General features: G+C 50.5%; 3 protein-coding genes across 3 annotated transcripts in view; 1 reads left to right on the forward strand and 2 right to left on the reverse strand.

Moving 5' to 3' along the window:
* The first annotated feature begins 6,642 nt into the window (after nucleotides 1-6,642).
* LOC129386186 (uncharacterized) lies at nucleotides 6,643-10,039 on the forward strand. Its single transcript, XM_055073693.2, has 5 exons — nucleotides 6,643-7,059; nucleotides 7,123-7,231; nucleotides 7,445-7,562; nucleotides 7,926-8,332; nucleotides 8,728-10,039. The coding sequence occupies exons 1-5, from the start codon at nucleotides 6,794-6,796 to the stop codon at nucleotides 8,974-8,976; spliced, it is 1,149 nt and encodes a 382-aa protein (XP_054929668.1). The 5' UTR covers nucleotides 6,643-6,793; the 3' UTR covers nucleotides 8,977-10,039.
* On the reverse strand, nucleotides 9,645-12,981 carry LOC140217228 (putative nuclease HARBI1). Its single transcript, XM_072287600.1, has 4 exons — nucleotides 12,205-12,981; nucleotides 11,973-12,114; nucleotides 11,191-11,460; nucleotides 9,645-9,658 (listed from the first exon to the last, which is right to left on the reverse strand). The coding sequence occupies exons 1-4, from the start codon at nucleotides 12,748-12,750 to the stop codon at nucleotides 9,645-9,647; spliced, it is 972 nt and encodes a 323-aa protein (XP_072143701.1). The 5' UTR covers nucleotides 12,751-12,981.
* Nucleotide 12,982: 1 nt separating this feature from the next.
* The window catches only part of LOC126537070 (beta-galactosidase-like), a 60,714-nt gene continuing 59,622 nt past the window's right edge, over nucleotides 12,983-14,074 (reverse strand). The window contains exon 17 of the mRNA XM_072287601.1: nucleotides 12,983-13,268. Coding sequence (XP_072143702.1) covers nucleotides 13,047-13,268 — 222 coding nt within the window. The 3' untranslated portion in view covers nucleotides 12,983-13,046. The remainder of the gene's footprint in view (nucleotides 13,269-14,074) is intronic.

The following is a 14,074-nucleotide window of genomic DNA, read 5'->3' on the forward strand; positions in this document are numbered from 1 at the left end:
TTAATTGGATTATGGGGCTGTACGTGCAAACACACAATTGGATTATGAGGCAGGCCATAGTGGCGCACTCCGGATTAACTTTGGCACCGTGGTGTTCTTTAATGTGCCCCTAAATCAAAGCGCATGAGCGTTTTTTATTTCGACCCCATCGAAATGCGGATGCCTCGGTCAAATCCGCGACCTCGAGCAATGCCATAGCTGCAAAGCTATCGCGGCGGGCACAGAATGGCTGATTTGACGTGCGACCGCATCCGTTGTGTTGCCTAGCCCCTGCGCAAGTTGTCCGCTAGACATATTTACATGGTTTTATTTTTCAGAAATAGCAGAAACGCCTAAGTTTATCCAGCGTTTCCTTGCTTTCTCACGTACCCCTCCCCTCCTTGTATTTGTACGGGAACTTCGAGCGAAGAGTGGTAAGGCTTGTTACGTTTCGCCTACGACGCGCGGTATAGCCGGCGCGGATGCAACGGACGCCGGGGCTTCGTTCAAAGCGGCGGACATTTTGGCCCGTTCAGCGCCGCCGATACGCCTCCCCGCCAAGCGCGTCCAGGCGTGTTTCAGTGCCACGTGTCTTCGTGTGTGCGTGTGTGTGTGTGTGCCCACGCTTGTCAAAGCGCGGCAGCCGGGGAGAGGAGCTCCCCAAGTGTGAAGCGAGGAGGTCTGATCGGCGCCGGGTTGGCGATGCGTCACTACACTCGTCTCAACCTGTCTCTCAGCGTGTCCGTGGCGCTGTCACGTGCGCCAGTGACGAGGCGTTCCTTCTCGCCCTCAACTCCGAGACTATAAGAGCAGCTGCCCCCGGACGCCAAGAGAGAGGCTCCGATTTCTTCTGTCGAGTTACGTGCTCTCCCGTCTCTCACTTCGGTCGACCTGACCGCCCGCTCTTTTGCGATGTTAGAATAAACCAGTTGTTCTGTTACCAGTCGACTCATGCTTTGCCGGGACCTTCGGATGCTTCCAGTGCCCCAGGCCGCCAGGCCAACGCTACCCTTGGGGCTTGCGACCCGTTTGCAATAACGGGCGTCAGCGCTGAGTTTGCAACAACTCGTGCCAGCGGTGCGATTCCCAACAACTGGCTGGTTGCCAGCGGTGAGATCGCGACAACGGAGGCCAGCAGCGAAGAGATGCAGTTGACTGTATGCTGAGCAGCACAACGACCATCCGGGAGCAGTGCAACGAGCCCTGTGTGATGACTGGTTGCCTGCAGCGGAACGACTGCGCTGAATTCTTGGCTGCGAGGTTTGGTGAGTGCGGGACTTTCTTCTTCTGAGTTTTGCCAGGCTTTTGTTAGTGTCAGAAACAGAGCTGGTAATTGTGGTTGTCGTTGCTGCCGGGTTACATTGCGGCAAGACAATAGTAGGCAGTAGAGAAAGCAGCATTCAGAGCAGCCATGGATTTGAAGTCGTTGCGCAAACCGATATTGCTGGAGCTTGCAAGAGAGTTGGGTCTGGATGTCTCAGACAAACTCAGAAAACCAGAACTGCTAAGGGCTATTCTCGAGTTAGAAGCTGAGGATGACGAGCTGTCGGAATGCCTTGAGACCATTGAGGAGCGGGCAAAAAGACAGGAGCGCGAACTTAAAGAACAGAAACAGGAGCGCGAACGAAAAGAACAAAAAGAAAAAGAAGAGCGCGACCGTCAACACGCTTTGGAAATGAAGCGTCTCGAGGTAGAGATGGAACGCGCTCGTAATGGAAGTCAGGCACACGGTGCAGGAGAACGAGTATCGTTCAAAATGACTGACCTGATGCGGCCGTTTAAGCTTGGAGAGGACATTGGTTTGTTCCTGGTTAACTTTGAGCGAACGTGCGAGAAGCAGGGGTTCTCTCGGGAAACGTGGCCACAGCGCTTGCTCACTTTGTTACCCGGCGAGGCGGCCGACGTAGTCGCTCGCTTGAAGAGAGAGGAGGCAGAGGATTTCGACCAAGTGAAATCGAGTCTGCTAAAAAAGTACAGGCTGTCCGCGGAGGCGTTCCGTCGGAAGTTTCGGGAAAATGAGAAAGGCAAAAGTGAGTCATATACAGAGTTTGCCTACAGGCTTATGTCAAACATGCAGGAGTGGCTCAAAGAAGAGAAAGCGTTTGGTGACCACGAGAAAGTTCTGCAGTGTTTCGGGCTAGAACAGTTTTATAGTCGGTTACCTGAGAACGTGCGGTACTGGGTCTTGGATAGGCCAGACGTTAGTACGGTGGCTCGAGCCGCTGAGCTAGCCGAGGAGTTTGTGACGCGTCGGGCTCGCGGAGCTAAGGACGGTCAAAAGGGTGAATTTGGCTCCAAGTTTGAGAGGCCGAAGTTCACGCCCAATGGAAAGCGGTTCGAGACGAGGCAAGCGCGCGTGTGTTATACGTGCCAGAAGCCGGGTCACGTTTCGGCGCAGTGTCCGACCGAACGTAAGGAGACGGCGGCAGCCGAAGCAGAACACAGAAAACGGTTCGAGATGAGGCAAGCGCGCGTTTGTTATACGTGCCAGAAGCCGGGTCACTTTTCGGCGCAGTGTCCAGAAACAAAAACAAAAGTCGTGTTTTTGTCATTATGCAGCACTGACGAGAACATGAAGCTTCTCGAGCCTTACATGCGAGACCTCCTCGTAAACGGGAAAGAGTGCCGAGTGCTTCGCGATTCCGCAGCTACGATGGATGTAGTTCACCCCTCTTACGTGGAACCCTATATGTTCACGGGCGAGTGCGCATGGATCAAGCAAGCCGTGGAAGCTCATAGCGTGTGTCTGCCCGTAGCAAAAGTGCTGATTGAAGGACCTTTCGGAGCGCTTGAGACGGAGGCGGCAGTGTCATCTATGCTGCCCCCCCAGTACCCGTACCTATTTTCGAACAGGTCCGATCACCTCCTGCGCGAGAAGGGGCTTTTGTTTGGTGAGGCTAGCGTTCAGGCCTTAACCAGATCGAAGGTTCGGGAGCTCGCTGCAAAGGCAGTAGTTGCGGGGCCGACGTTGTCGAACAATGAGAAAGAGTCAGAAGCGCAGCAAGCTGGTATTCAGAGCACGCCCGAACTGAATAAAATTGAGCCTGTAGCGTTAAAGGCACCAGATACTGGAGAGGAAAATCCCGATGCGGGAAAGTTAGAAGAGCTATCTGCAGATTTGCTCATCGCGCCTACGTCAGATGGACTTAATAGGTTGCTAAAAGTCAGCCGGTCGGCTTTGATAGCCGAGCAAAAGAAGGATGGCAGCCTAGAAAACATACGCTGCATTGTCAAGGAAGGTGTCGCCAAGAAAAATGCTCGCTTTGTGGAAAGAGGTGGGGTCCTGTACCGAAAGTATCTAGACCGCAGAGGAGTGGAGTTCGATCAGCTGATCGTGCCTCAGTGCTACCGTCAGGATCTGTTGCGCTTGTCGCATGGGGGTTCGTGGTCCGGACACCTAGGAGTTAAGAAAACTAAGGACCGTCTCTTGCAAGAGTACTATTGGCCAGGGTGTTTTCGGGACGCAGACCACTTTGTGAAGACATGTGACACCTGTCAGCGGGTGGGCAAACCAGGGGACAAATCGAGGGCGCCGTTGAAGTTGGTACCTATCATTACGGAGCCTTTTAGACGGCTCGTTATTGATACAGTGGGACCTCTGCCGGTAACAACCACGGGGTACAGACACATTTTGACTGTGATCTGCCCAGCGACAAAGTTCCCTGAAGCAGTGCCGCTTAAATAACTAAGCTCAGTTGAGATAGTCAATGCACTACTGTCCATATTTGCGCGAGTTGGTTTTCCTGCGGAAATCCAATCAGATCAGGGCACAGTGTTTACTAGCGCTTTGACGACAACTTTTCTCGAAAGGTGTGGGGTAAAGCTGTTACACAGCTCAGTGTACCACCCACAGTCAAATTCCGTTGAGAAGCTCCACTCCGTCATGAAGCGCGTGTTGAGAGCATTGTGGTTTGAACAACAAACTGACTGGGAGCTGTGTCTGCCTGGGGTGACGTTGGCATTAAGGACCGCGCCGCATGCGGCTACGGGGTTTTCGCCAGCTGAGCTAGTGTACGGTCGCTCGCTGCGTTCTCCGCTTCGCATGCTTCGAGACGGATCACTGCCCTCTCCAATGGCTGCAGACTATCTCTTCCACAAATGGCCGCCTCCTGCGCTGGAGCCTCGCTTTGCAACAGTATTCCTTTGAGGTGCGTTACAAAAAGGGGAGTCTCAACGGTAACGCCGATGGCTTAAGTCGAAGCCCCTAACGTGGGAATCAGCCTCAAAATTGTTTGTTACTGATGTTTTTCTTCCTGAGGCAGGATTTTTAACATATTGCTTTTGTGTAGTGTTTCAAAGTGATGACGTGCTTTCTAGTGCAATTTTTCAATTTGTGGATGTGTTCTGAGTGCTGCAAAACTACTGTAAGGAACTAGGCAGTAGTATAAAAGGGGAAAGAGCCTGGCAGGGCTTAGTGAGGGTTGTGCCGTGCTTGCTGACTGAGCGGTTGACTTTCGGCGTGGTTCTAACGCTTGCCGGAAACGAGAACAAAAATGTCAACTCTCCCGAAGTCACTTTGCAGTGTCCTGTGTGAACCTGAACGAGAGAACGAGGCCTTCTATGTGCGCTGCGCTCAAGAAACGCCGAAGGACGACCGACTTCGGTTATGTGCATCATCGAGCGACATCCCTCCGGACAGCGGATGCAGTCCCCTGACCATCGGGATCTCCTTCCCCCGGCGGGGCGGTCTGTTACGTTTCGCCTACGACGCGCGGTATAGCCGGCGCGGATGCAACGGACGCCGGGGCTTCGTTCAAAGCGGCGGACATTTTGGCCCGTTCAGCGCCGCCGATACGCCTCCCCGCCAAGCGCGTCCAGGCGTGTTTCAGTGCCACGTGTCTTCGTGTGTGTGTGTGTGCCCACGCTTGTCAAAGCGCGGCAGCCGGGGAGAGGAGCTCCCCAAGTGTGAAGCGAGGAGGTCTGATCGGCGCCGGGTTGGCGATGCGTCACTACACTCGTCTCAACCTGTCTCTCAGCGTGTCCGTGGCGCCGTCACGTGCGCCAGTGACGAGGCGTTCCTTCTCGCCCTCAACTCCGAGACTATAAGAGCAGCTGCCCCCGGACGCCAAGAGAGAGGCTCCGATTTCTTCTGTCGAGTTACGTGCTCTCCCGTCTCTCACTTCGGTCGACCTGACCGCCCGCTCTTTTGCGATGTTAGAATAAACCAGTTGTTCTGTTACCAGTCGACTCATGCTTTGCCGGGACCTTCGGATGCTTCCAGTGCCCCAGGCCGCCAGGCCAACGCTACCCTTGGGGCTTGCGACCCGTTTGCAATAACGGGCGTCAGCGCTGAGTTTGCAACAACTCGTGCCAGCGGTGCGATTCTAACAGGCTGTTCGCTCGTTTCACAACTGTGTTGGTTCTACCCATTTTCTGCCCTCTCTCCCCCCTCCTCTCTTCCATTCTATCTAGCTTCCCTCTCGAATTGCATGTTGGTAGAAAGGTAAGCGCTTGCGGGGGGTCACGGATAATTACAGCTGTCAAGAGTCTAATGTGGCGACGACCCAGAAGCCCCAGAGGGCATTGTGCACATTCGACGCGGTGGGTGTGGTTCAAACGAGTTCCTCGCGTCTCTTTTCTTCTGTGCCATGCTTCTTGCTCTGAACCACCCCCCGACGGACGCAGTGTGCCGGACAGCAGCAGCCACAGCAGCAAAAGCAGTGGAAAAGTCGAAGAAAAAGGCAAAGAAAGCTTTGCTTTAAAAAAGTTTAATCCACCCAATAGCAAAGCAAAGCTACTAACTCTCGAGTGGACGACCATTTCTCCCTTTCATGAAACTTCTACAGCAATTGCAGATTTTGGCAGACTGTTTCTGTGCTTCGAGTTGTCGATCAACTCGGCCTCACATTGCCACCTGCGCTAGTATTCTAGTTAGTTCAGATGGGAAAGATCTGCAGAGGTGCGATTTTGTAGAAATGACTTTTTTCATGCCAATGCCTTCTCGCGTGACGTCACCGATTTTGGAAATTGTGTGTACGTAGGCACGACGTTTTCTTGGATCGTCCAATCAGAAGCTCCCTTCATTGGCCGGATGTTTCTTTCGTATTCTCTTCTCTTTTTCCGGGACTGTATAGCAAATTTGTTTTGTAAAACGGCACTTAATAAAAGCGGACTTCCATGCTGCGTAAAGCAAATTCATTTTGTTACAGTACAACGCAAAAGCTGCCGCAGTCCAAAGAAATGCAAACGCAAGTGCTCTATTTTTGAAGTCGTAGCCACATAGTAGTCGGATGTGCATCCAATCCATGCCGTTGAGCGCAAGCAAAATGGCAGCCTTTGTTTACCTGTGAACAGCTGACAGCCCCTAGCGTGTCTGTCTGAACAGCTGACAGCCCCTTGCGTGCCCGTAATTGCGGCCCCGCCCCCGTCAGATACTGATTGAGGTGAGTAATTATTGCTCGTGTAGTGCTTGCATTGTCGTGTGGTTTTCGCTGCATGTCTGACGTGTGATAATTTCTTCTTTAGGAAGAGCCAAGAAGAATTATCCGTAGCCCCCGAGGTGAAACTTTGCAACATAGTGGATCGAGAACTGTCAAGGCATTTTCCATAGGGCACCGCCATGACATAACGATAGCTTCCTTAAAGTTATCGCTGCATCGGTAATACTTCCTGCACTGATACGCTCCGAGAAAGAAGCTGCTACAACATTAAATGTGAGTAGTGACTTCACCTTTTTTTACATTAGTGGTATAAAAAGGCAGAAATAAGTCGTAGTGAGCACTTTATGCAGGCGCTTAGCTTAGACAGAATGTTTGCCTCTAAATTTCTTACTGTGCTGCGGGCCGGCTGAAATTCCCAATTTGACAAAGAGAAAATGGCAGCAAAAGGGCCGCGGGTGTCCAAAGAGCAGGCGGCTATTCTCGTGCAGTTCATCGAGCAGCACCCATACCTGGCGAGAGCTTCTACAGAGTTCTCGCCACGTATGACTGCTGCTCGAAAAAACGAACTGTGGGAGGAGGTGGCGGCGGTGCTTAACGCACAGGGGCCAGCCGTAAAGGCCACCAGCCGTTGGCGGAACCATTGGGCCAAGATGGCCCATAAAGCGAAAAAAGAAGCGGCCAGGGCCGCGAGCGAGAAGAGGTGAGCTTCTAATGATGCTGACAGTAACGTAGTTCCACGTTGTCGTTGTTGCCGTGTTTGCAGGGCTACTGGAGGTGGCAAAGTGGGTGGCGTGGACGGCCGCGTCCTCGACGTCCTTATGAGGACAGGAGGGGTCCTTGTTTCCCCCCCTGAGTACTTCCCCGATAGCGAGGTGCGTACATTGGATTTAAAAAAGTGTTGTTTGTGTGACCTGCTGTGACCTCACAAATTTTCAGCATTACATTGGAACACAATATTGCAAAATTTTTAAGCCCTTTTTTTTGTGCAAGTGACAATATAGGTTATGTACTCTGAGCAGCAACTTGTGTACATGATGCGCATTGCACACACTGCTCGCAATGTCTGAACACTACTCTGATTGCAGGACGAGGCAAGTTCAGAGGAAGCTGCAGGGCCCAGCGGTTCCCGCAGAAATCTACCAGCGACAACTGCTTTCGTGGTGTCGGGCCCTGCAGCTGTTGCTGGGCCAAGTGGCCTTACACGTAAGGCAGTGACCTAGCTTTTGTAGTAGCATTGTTGTTTGCAGTTGCTGTATGATCTTGCTATGAAGTAAAGTACGTCACTCTGCTGTTATTACCTTTGTGTCCAACATCCAGCTCTCATTCATGAAGGAGAAATGCAAGACTACAAATGACTTGATGTTGTAATAGAGATTCCTTGTGCTTCTTATGGGTTACTGCTACCAGCAACTTTCTGTGGCATCTTTTGCTCTAACTACCTGTTTTGTGTATCATTATTGTAGCTATGCAGCTATAATGACATTTCAAAGTGACTGGTTAGGACAATCAATCTGTGTAGGTCGGATAACAGTGAATGAGCAGTCTTTGCTTTTGCCTTGCATGAAGAGCCACCGGCTACGCCCCAGGTGCTGCGGCCTACGCCCCAGGTGCTGCAGCCTACCCCCCAGGTGCTGCGGCCTACCACCCAGGTGCCGCGGCCTACCACCCAGGTGCCGCAGCCAACCCCGCAGGTGCCGCAGCCAACCCCGCAGGTGCCGCAGCCAACCCCGCAGGTGCCGCAGCCAACCCCGCAGGTGCCGCAGCCAACCCCGCAGGTGCCACAGCCTACCCCCCAGGTGCCGCAGCCTACCCCTCGAGAGCCACGGGCACCCCGTAGACAGCCCAGGCAGCAGGAACTTGATGGTGCTGTGATGACGGCTACTGCCGCATACGTTCGCCAGAGCCAGTTGGAGGAAGCCAGAGTTCAAGAGGACACTCGCTTCCGCCAACAACTGCTGGAACAAAACCGGCAGGTATGTGCAAGGCCACAGATGTATATTTTTCTGCGTATGAAATTGATGAGCATATGACCTCTCTAAAAATTATATTAATCAGTGAACAAGCATAATGTATACGTGTAGTCCTGTGGTGATATCTTGTACACATTCGCGTGATATAACATGTGTAAATATCTACGCAATTATGTGGCAAAAAGAAAAAAGTGGCGTTGAATTCAAGGAAGCAGGTATAGCAATGTAACACTTCTTAATGGAATGCGACGGCACAAGTTTGATGGGCCAGAAAGATATTTCCAGTGTTTGAATATACAATGACAAGACAATAGCCTGCAAATGGGGATGAATGCAACACACAAAGGCCCTGTTACTGAGCTTCTGTAATTAAACTAATTACACATCTTTGCTAACAGCACCACGAGGCCCACCTGCAGAGCCTGCGGCAGCACCACGAGGCCCACATGGAGAGCCTGCGGCACCTCGGGGAGGAGGTGGCGGCAATGCGGGAAGTGGAGTCTCAGCGCCTCGAAGTGCAGCGGCAACGCCTCGAAGTGGCGCGTCGGTCGCACGAGACCAACGAGCGCCTGCTTCAGCTGCTGCTGGCTGCACTGGGGCATGGTGGCAGCCAAGCCCCTCCCCCCTCTCAGGCCCCACATAATTAAAGGTAGCATAGGCAAGGAATTTGTAACTTATCTTAAAATTTGCTGATGTATTAATGATATGAAGGGCAAATATTGCTAGTTTGCAAATAAATAATTGCTGAAGTCACCCTTTAATGCAACCATAAGTAGCATAGCCGTTGCAGCATGAATTTTTTCTTCAAGGTTTACTTCAGCCATAAGAGCGTGCACACCATCAGGCTCACCTGCAAAAGTGCCTGTAGGCCTGGTGTGTGTGGGCATTCCGACTGTGGCACTGCAATTTTGAGGTGCCTAGTTATTGTCATGTCAATTTAAGCACGACGCCACACTGCAAGTGTTCTACAATTTAATCCTTGTCATCGAATGGTGAAATTTTCAGGCCTTACTATAATGTCGAAAGCAACCTGTCAATATACACAGTAAAAAAGAAAAAAGTTATGAAAATTCCTTGCCTATGCTCCTTCTTTTCATTTGTAATGTTTATTTTTTGTTTGTTGCATATGCATATTTGTTTGTGTCACTACGTACTGAGCTGGAATGTCTCTTTTCTTGCACATCTGTCTCATTATCAAACAATTTGTTGTCATTCAGTAATCTTTCAGGTTGTGATACATTGTATTTTAGCCCTTGTGGTGCAATTTGTGTGTAATATTTATGCAGTTTGTCTTACTGAATATCATAATATGGTGCTATGGCTCTTTCACTTTGAGCACCACAACAGCATGTTCCTTTCACATGTAGTGATGTACCTATACATTTCGCTGTGATAAATATTCGGTTGGCATGTGATTTAAGCACCTGCTCATTTCTGTTGCTGGTGCAGTTTAAGCCAGTTGTTATTACTGTGTACTTGTGCAGTGTACAACAGTTTTCTTAAACGATGCATGCCGTTACCTGTGATATATTATGATGCAAGAACAATGTGATCCGATATTTATTCCAACATGTCTGTGATATGTTGCATAATGTCTCTACTACTGAGTACTCATGATTCTCACACTTCTTCAATGTAGAGACTGTCGCATGTGATGTGTACATAAACAAGTGTATGTTGAAGGCTGAAATACAGAAAGGTGCAGTTTTCCTCTAGTGCTTTTATTTACACATCGCAACCACATTTCTAGTGCTAGCTTGCACTGTACAAATATTACTGTTTAACATTGCTGAGTTCTGCTATATACAAGTGAGGTCACTTTGTTGAAATCTGTCAACTGCTCGTGCGTGCACACACTTCGCGGGAGCCACAGCGTTTGACATGTCGGATGACCAGTTGGACGGCATTTTCGTCACTCGAAAGGAACTTTGCCGTTGTTGCGAGACAAAATGGTGGAGGACCTAGAAGCTGCGCGTGCAACAGCACGTTCCATGGAGCGGAAGGTGTGACGTGCACTGTACATCTTGGCTTCTGTGAGCTTCTCTGTGCTAGTAGAAAGTGAGGAGACAGGCGCTTATGTCCATCAATGCGTAAGGGGATACGAGTAAGAATCAGGCTACATGCATCTAGATGACGACAGCAGCAACAAGCAAATTGTGGCAGACACTTTGAATATGCACTTATTTTTAGCTTGCTTTCAATCTCATGTGTCACCTCTAACGATACTGTTTTACTTACTATAAGTGCAGGCTTTACATAACCCTTCACTACACAACTTTTATGTACCCACCGTGGTTGCTCAGTGGCTATGGTGTTAGGCTGCTGAGCACGAGGGATTGAATCCCGGCCGCATTTCGAAAACACCCGTGTACTTAGATTTAGGTGCACGTCAAAGAACCCCAGGTGGTCGAAATTTCCGGAGCCCTCCACTACGGCGTGCCTCATAATCGGAAAGTGGTTTTGGCACGTAAAACCCCATAATTTAATTTTTTTAACAACTTTTACATTTCTCAACAAATCATGAATGCTTTGCATTACGCAGACATCAACTACAACTTAGCACGGGAAATGTATCTGCAATTTCACAGCATGAAATGCACAATGCAATTACTTAAAACTGTGTGCATGCACCTAACGATGCTGACGCTGCTGTTGACGTCGCAGCTGCCGCCGCACGCTCCTCAAATAACGCATGTGCTGCGCACGGGTTGTGCCAAACATGCCAATGACATTGTCGCGAACAGCCCGCCCTCTCAAGTAGTGCATTCTAGAGCCCGTGTTACGGGGCAGACTGTGTGGCGTGGGGTCGCCGTTATTGTCAAGCTCACTACTACTACTGCTGCTGCTGCTGTCGTCATCACTGTCATCGCCTGACTCGTCGCCTTCAGAAAGGCGAAGGTTGTGCAACACAGCACATGCCGCAACAATGTTGGCTGCACGTTCCGGCTCGTAGAGGAGGGTGCGATATCGCTGAAGACAGCGGAAACGGCTCTTTAAGAGCCCAATGCACCTCTCCACTACGGAACGCATGGCGGCATGTGCTGTGTTGTACTGCCCCTCGGCTGTGTGCACTGGAGGATGGCCAGGAACCGGGGTCAGGAGCCACGGCTCCAAGGGGTAGCCACTGTCACCTGCACAAAGATGGAAATAGTACATTGAGTACTCCGCTGACGAGAGGCAAGTTGTCAACTGAGGAAAGCTACAGCATCATTCAACAAAGGTAGACTTCAGGGTTGCAAGTCCCAAGTAAAAGCATGAGTTGAGCATGTCCATACCCGTCACAAACTCTTAACCAATTTACAAGTGTACGCGGTGCCTGCCACAAACAAGAAATCAACACTTGTTGGTGCTATCAATGACAGTAGTAGCAGTAATGTGTGTTCATTTCTTCTGCTTCTGGCAGTCACTGGGTGCAGAAAGCACTAATACGTGTTGCTTTCGTCAGCTCCTCGCAGACACATAATGTGCTTGTAACTTAACACTTCGAACATTGCCAATGGTGGCAGTCAATGTCTTAATTTTCTTTTTTTACTCCGGAATTACTGATGTTCTTGTGGTTTGGTTAAAAGTTTGGGTTGGAGCGGACACGGCGTTCTGCGCTGCTGAAGCGTGACTGCGCCAAAAAAAAATGTTTTTTTCTCACCGAGGAGGTATTCCCCGGCATTCACGATGCGCCCCGCTTGGAACCGCCGGCGCAACCATGTCGTCCGCCAGACAAAAGCGTCGTGGTCCGACCCCGGTCGCATAGGGTCCAAGGCCAAGATTTTCATGTCCGCGTCGCAGATCTGAGGTAAAACGTAAACCAGAGAAAGTGCCCGTTGGCAAGAGCAACGTAACTTTCAAAAAGGATCGCAGAAAACGTGAGTTTTACTTACGAACATGCAGTTGAGGGCGTAGTATCCCTTGCGGCACATGAACACAGCCTTGCGCTCACCCTTGGGTGCGATGATGGCTATGAGGCTGCCGTCTACGCATCCGATGACGCCGGGGATAACGCCGCGCCGAAGGAAACCCTCCTTCACGGCTGCCTTTTCCTCGGCTGTCTTTGGAAAATGGACCCACTTGTTGCGGGCCCCTGCGTTCACGACAGCCTCTGCCACACGTCGCACGCACTCGCTCACCGTCGACTGCGACACACGGATCGTCTCCTCGCTCCCAACGGACGCTTGGAAGCTCCCGGTAGCAAAGAAGCGCAGCGCACACAACACTTTCCGCTCCACCGACAGTCCCGTCGCTCGCTCAGCTTCTAGTTCCCCCGCCAGTTCCTCGCACAACAACCGCACCGTTCCCTTCGAGAGGCGAAAACGCCGTCGAAAATGGTCATCCGGCATGTCAAACGCGTCGTCTGGCTCTCCCTGTTCACGCCGGCGACGGCGAAGAGCCACGGCCATAGCGATCAGAGGGGCGGCCATTTTTTTCATGCCTTCGGAAACGACCCTGCCTCAGGCCGTTCCAAAAATCCGTGCCTTTTGCTCCGCATAATGAGTGCCTCAACGTCACGATGACGATTACAGTTTTTGCGGGTTCCTGACGTCGCGTGATTGACAGACAAAATGGGCGCGGCCCGGTCATTTTCGACCAATGGCTGCTCAGTGATGGCGGCAAAAGGCATGGAAAAAGTAATAGAATTGCTACAAAATCGCACCCCAGGCTTCTATCCCTTGATCAGGACCAATTTTTCTCTGAGAAATCTGTGATGCGCCTAGGATATTCTTTATTAGACAGGCCAGTGTAGCGGCCCATCGAAACGTGGCTTGGACACGAAGTCCACGCTGCACGGCTTGGGCTTCTTGGCCTTGCACCGGACGGCTTCCAGTTCCAGCAGCAGGAGCAAGTTCCCACCATCCCTGAAGAGCACTGACGGCACGTACAGAGTTTTCTGTGGGCCTGCCGATGTCCAGTAGCGGCCAAGATTAAACCCATTCAGGATGGCAATACCCTGGAAGAGAAAAACATAGGAACAGCTTTGATGCAAAACTATTAAGACTACAGAGCATTATGGATTATTCCTTATGGATTCTCCACGAATGGACAAATAATTTTTTCCTACACTGTCATACACTGTCAAGTTCGAAAATTGTACCCGTAGGTGCTGCCCTCAAAAGAAAATGTATAAATTGAACTCTCTATTTTGCATGTGCGAATATATATATATATATATATATATATATATATATATATATATATATATAATACACGCTCACACACGTCTTCCCCGAAAGTTCATGCAGCAAGTCAGCAAAAAAGTGGGACAGGGTGTAGCGGCGCCGCTCTCACCTCTACACTCGAAATTACCTGGTTGACCCCCAGTATGCGAGACAGACGTGTACTGCTGTATGACAAGGCAGAATTTTATGCTGGCGCTGTTTGCGCGACCCATGTTTAGGCTCTCCAAATGGATATCGACGAACAGACGGAACAAAGGATCAATATAAAATTTCGTGTGACATTGGACAAGAATGATGAGCAAAACGAGAACCAGCTGAAAACAGGAGCCAACGTTTCGACAAGTGGACTTGTAGAAGTCGTCACCTTGAAGAAGAAAAGTCCATTTGTCGACACATTGGCTCCTGCTTTCACCTTGCTCTCGTTTTGCTTATCGTCTTGAATTTCCATCTCCCGACTTCCCCCCGTTTTCCATTGGGCAAGAATGGCGCAACAAATGCAGGGTCCTGAATATCTTGCTGCGCCTGTTTGAAAAAAAGGTTTTTCACTCACCGCTGCACTGAACTTGCTCAAATTTTG

Source organism: Dermacentor andersoni, chromosome 4 (genome assembly GCF_023375885.2).
Source record: "Dermacentor andersoni chromosome 4, qqDerAnde1_hic_scaffold, whole genome shotgun sequence".
NCBI lineage: Eukaryota > Metazoa > Arthropoda > Arachnida > Ixodida > Ixodidae > Dermacentor > Dermacentor andersoni.

Excerpts from the sequence above, each read along its gene's own strand:
- LOC129386186 (XM_055073693.2), top strand. The coding sequence starts at position 6,794 with ATGGCAGCAAAAGGGCCGCGGGTGTCCAAAGAGCAGGCGGCTATTCTC. Across the intron at positions 7,232-7,444 it reads AGTACTTCCCCGATAGCGAG|GACGAGGCAAGTTCAGAGGA; the intron begins GTGCGTACATTG and ends CTCTGATTGCAG. Across the intron at positions 7,563-7,925 it reads TGGGCCAAGTGGCCTTACAC|AGCCACCGGCTACGCCCCAG; the intron begins GTAAGGCAGTGA and ends CCTTGCATGAAG.
- LOC140217228 (XM_072287600.1), bottom strand. The coding sequence starts at position 12,750 with ATGAAAAAAATGGCCGCCCCTCTGATCGCTATGGCCGTGGCTCTTCGC. Across the intron at positions 12,115-12,204 it reads ACGCCCTCAACTGCATGTTC|ATCTGCGACGCGGACATGAA; the intron begins GTAAGTAAAACT and ends GTTTTACCTCAG. Across the intron at positions 11,461-11,972 it reads TGCCGGGGAATACCTCCTCG|GTGACAGTGGCTACCCCTTG; the intron begins GTGAGAAAAAAA and ends ATCTTTGTGCAG.